Below are 2,609 nucleotides of genomic sequence, written 5' to 3'. Positions count from 1 at the left end.
TAACCAGAGCCCTATGGGGGCTTGTCAAAAATAATGCACTAAATAGGGAATAGTATGCCATTTGGGACACAACCTTTCCACTAGGCACAGACATCAATTCAACGTCTATTCCAAATTGGTTCAACGTAATGACGTGGAAACAACGTTGAGTCAACCAGTGTGTGTCCATTGGGATGGTTGAACACTCATTCCCCCTCAGTAGGTCAACATTTCACTCCTCAAGGCTGTCATCTAGTAAGTAGATCAGTCAGTCAATTGATTTGACAGAATAACTATTGAATTTCCCAATCGAGTCAGTGGCATTCAGTGACATCGGACTGTTGAATTTCCCAATCGAGTCAGTGCCATTCAGTGACATCGGACTGTTGAATTTCCCAATCGAGTCAGTGCCATTCAGTGACATCGGACTGTTGAATTTCCCAATCGAGTCAGTGCCATTCAGTGACATCGGACTGTTGAATTTCCCAATCGAGTCAGTGCCATTCAGTGACATCGGACTGTTGAATTTCCCAATCGAGTCAGTGCCATTCAGTGACATCGGACTATTGCTGATTGTTTTCTAGCAGTATAGTTGAATATATACTTTCAGTGATAATATTACCATTATTGCATTCCAGCTTTCTGGAAATGTCAAATACAATATGTTTTTGCCTAAATGGTTTATTTTTAATACATAAAGGTCATACCTTTCCTCTCATAGAGGCCGAATCCTAACTTGAGATCCACTCGCTTTACTCAAACTTCCACACCAAACTCCCGCTGACATCAAGGTAAGAATTCACACCAAAATCAGTCAGTTACTTTCAGGGATCATCATGTCAAGTTTGGATTCTGCTCATTGTGAGTAAGTCGTAAAGCCAGGAGTTTTTCCAAACCATGTTTCCAGAACAGGAACAACTCTAGGCCCTATTCATAGGTTTATCAATCGTCATACATTTCCAGTGGGTTTTTTGAAGGTTGGTCGTAGGTGTTTGAAGGTTGGTTGTTGGTTATTTTAAGGTTGGTTGAAGGTTACAGGCTGCCGTAGATCCTCTTGATGGTCTCTCCCTCACCCTTCTCAATGATGCCCTTGTCAATGTAGGAGTCCACTTGTTGGTCCATGAAGTCCCTCAATTTGGACAGGTCGTAATCTGGAATAAAATACACAAGAATAGAGACAGATTACAATCTAATCTGGAAAAATGTGAACTAGGATTGTGTAAATCCTGAAACGAAACGTAGGCTGAAAATAATTAGCATGTCACATAATAGGAAAAGACACTGCATTCACACAGATTTGTCTGAAGTGCACAGTTCGGTTTTGACATCTTAAACCCAAATATATCATACTTTAACTATAACAATGATTTATTGATTTAAATGGTTATGCAACATCATGAGTAAGCTCTGGCCATCGTCTTTCAGTTTGAAAAAGTGTATTTCTACTGGTGTGGTGTTTAAGCAGCCGTAGATGAGAGACAGGTGCTTTCACAACAAGTAGTTCTGTTGGTGTTCAAACAATCATTTATCTGATAAAGGATCAGCATCCTATCAAGATACTATAGAATATACATGTAAGTGTACATAGAAGGGGTGGGAGCTGGGAGGAGGTAGGAGGAGTATGGCGGAGGGAGGAGGAGTGTGGAGGAGGGAGGAGTGTGGAGGAGGAGTGTGGAGGAGAGAGGAGGAGTGTGGAGGAGGAAGGAGGAGTGTGGAGGAGAGAGGAGGAGTGTGGAGGAGTGTGGAGGAGGGAGGAGGAGTGTGGAGGAGTGTGGAGGAGGGAGGAGGAGTGTGGAGTGTGGAGAAGGGAGGAGGAGTGTGGAGGAGAGAGGAGGAGTGTGGAGGAGGGAGGAGGAGTGTGGAGTGTGGAGGAGGGAGGAGGAATGTGGAGGAGAGAGGAGGAGTGTGGAGGAGGGAGGAGGAGTGTGGAGTGTGGAGGAGGGAGGAGGAGTGTGGAGGAGGGAGGAGGAGTGTGGAGTAGGGAGGAGGAGTGTGGAGGAGTGTGGAGGAGGGAGGAGGAGTGTGGAGGAGGGAGGAGGAGTGTGGAGGAGGGAGGAGGACTGTGGAGTGTGGAGGAGGGAGGAGGAGTGTGGAGTGTGGAGGAGGGAGGAGGAGTGTGGAAGAGGGAGGAGGAGTGTGGAAGAGGGAGGAGGAGTGTGGAGGAGGAGTGTGGAGGAGGGAGGAGGAGTGTGGAGCAGAAAGGAGGAGTGTGGAGGAGGGAGGAGGAGTGTGGAGGAGGGAGGAGGAGTGTGGAGGAGGGAGGAGGACTGTGGAGGAGGGAGGAGGACTGTGGAGGAGGGAGGAGGACTGTGGAGGAGGAGGGAGGAGTGTGGAGGAGGGAGGAATGTGGAGGAGGAGGGAGGAGTGTGGAGGAGGGAGGAGTGTGGAGGAGAAAGGAGGAGTGTGGAGGAGGAAGGAGGAGTGTGGAGGAGGAAGGAGGAGTGTGGAGGAGGGAGGCGGAGTGTGGAGGAGAAAGGATGAGTGTGGAGGAGAAAGGAGGAGTGTGGAGGAGGGAGGAGGAGTGTGGAGGAGAAAGGAGGAGTGTGGAGGAGAAAGGAGGAGTGTGGAGGAGAAAGGAGGAGTGTGGAGGAGGGAGGAGGAGTGTGGAGGAGGGAGGAGTGTGGAGGAGG

The 2,609-nt window shown here is 48.6% G+C and overlaps 1 protein-coding gene across 1 annotated transcript in view; it reads right to left on the bottom strand.

Annotated features, from left to right (window-relative positions):
• Positions 1–224: 224 nt before the first annotated feature.
• Positions 225–2,609, bottom strand: part of LOC139385155 (secretogranin-3-like) — a 27,769-nt gene continuing 25,384 nt past the window's right edge. The window contains 1 exon segment of the mRNA XM_071130239.1: positions 225–1,130. Within this exon segment, the coding sequence (XP_070986340.1) occupies positions 1,012–1,130 (119 nt within the window). The 3' untranslated portion in view covers positions 225–1,011.

The sequence above is a fragment of the Oncorhynchus clarkii genome, chromosome 26 (assembly GCF_045791955.1).
Source record: "Oncorhynchus clarkii lewisi isolate Uvic-CL-2024 chromosome 26, UVic_Ocla_1.0, whole genome shotgun sequence".
Classification (NCBI taxonomy): Eukaryota; Metazoa; Chordata; class Actinopteri; order Salmoniformes; family Salmonidae; genus Oncorhynchus; species Oncorhynchus clarkii.
This window is presented reverse-complemented; position numbering and strand designations above follow the sequence as displayed.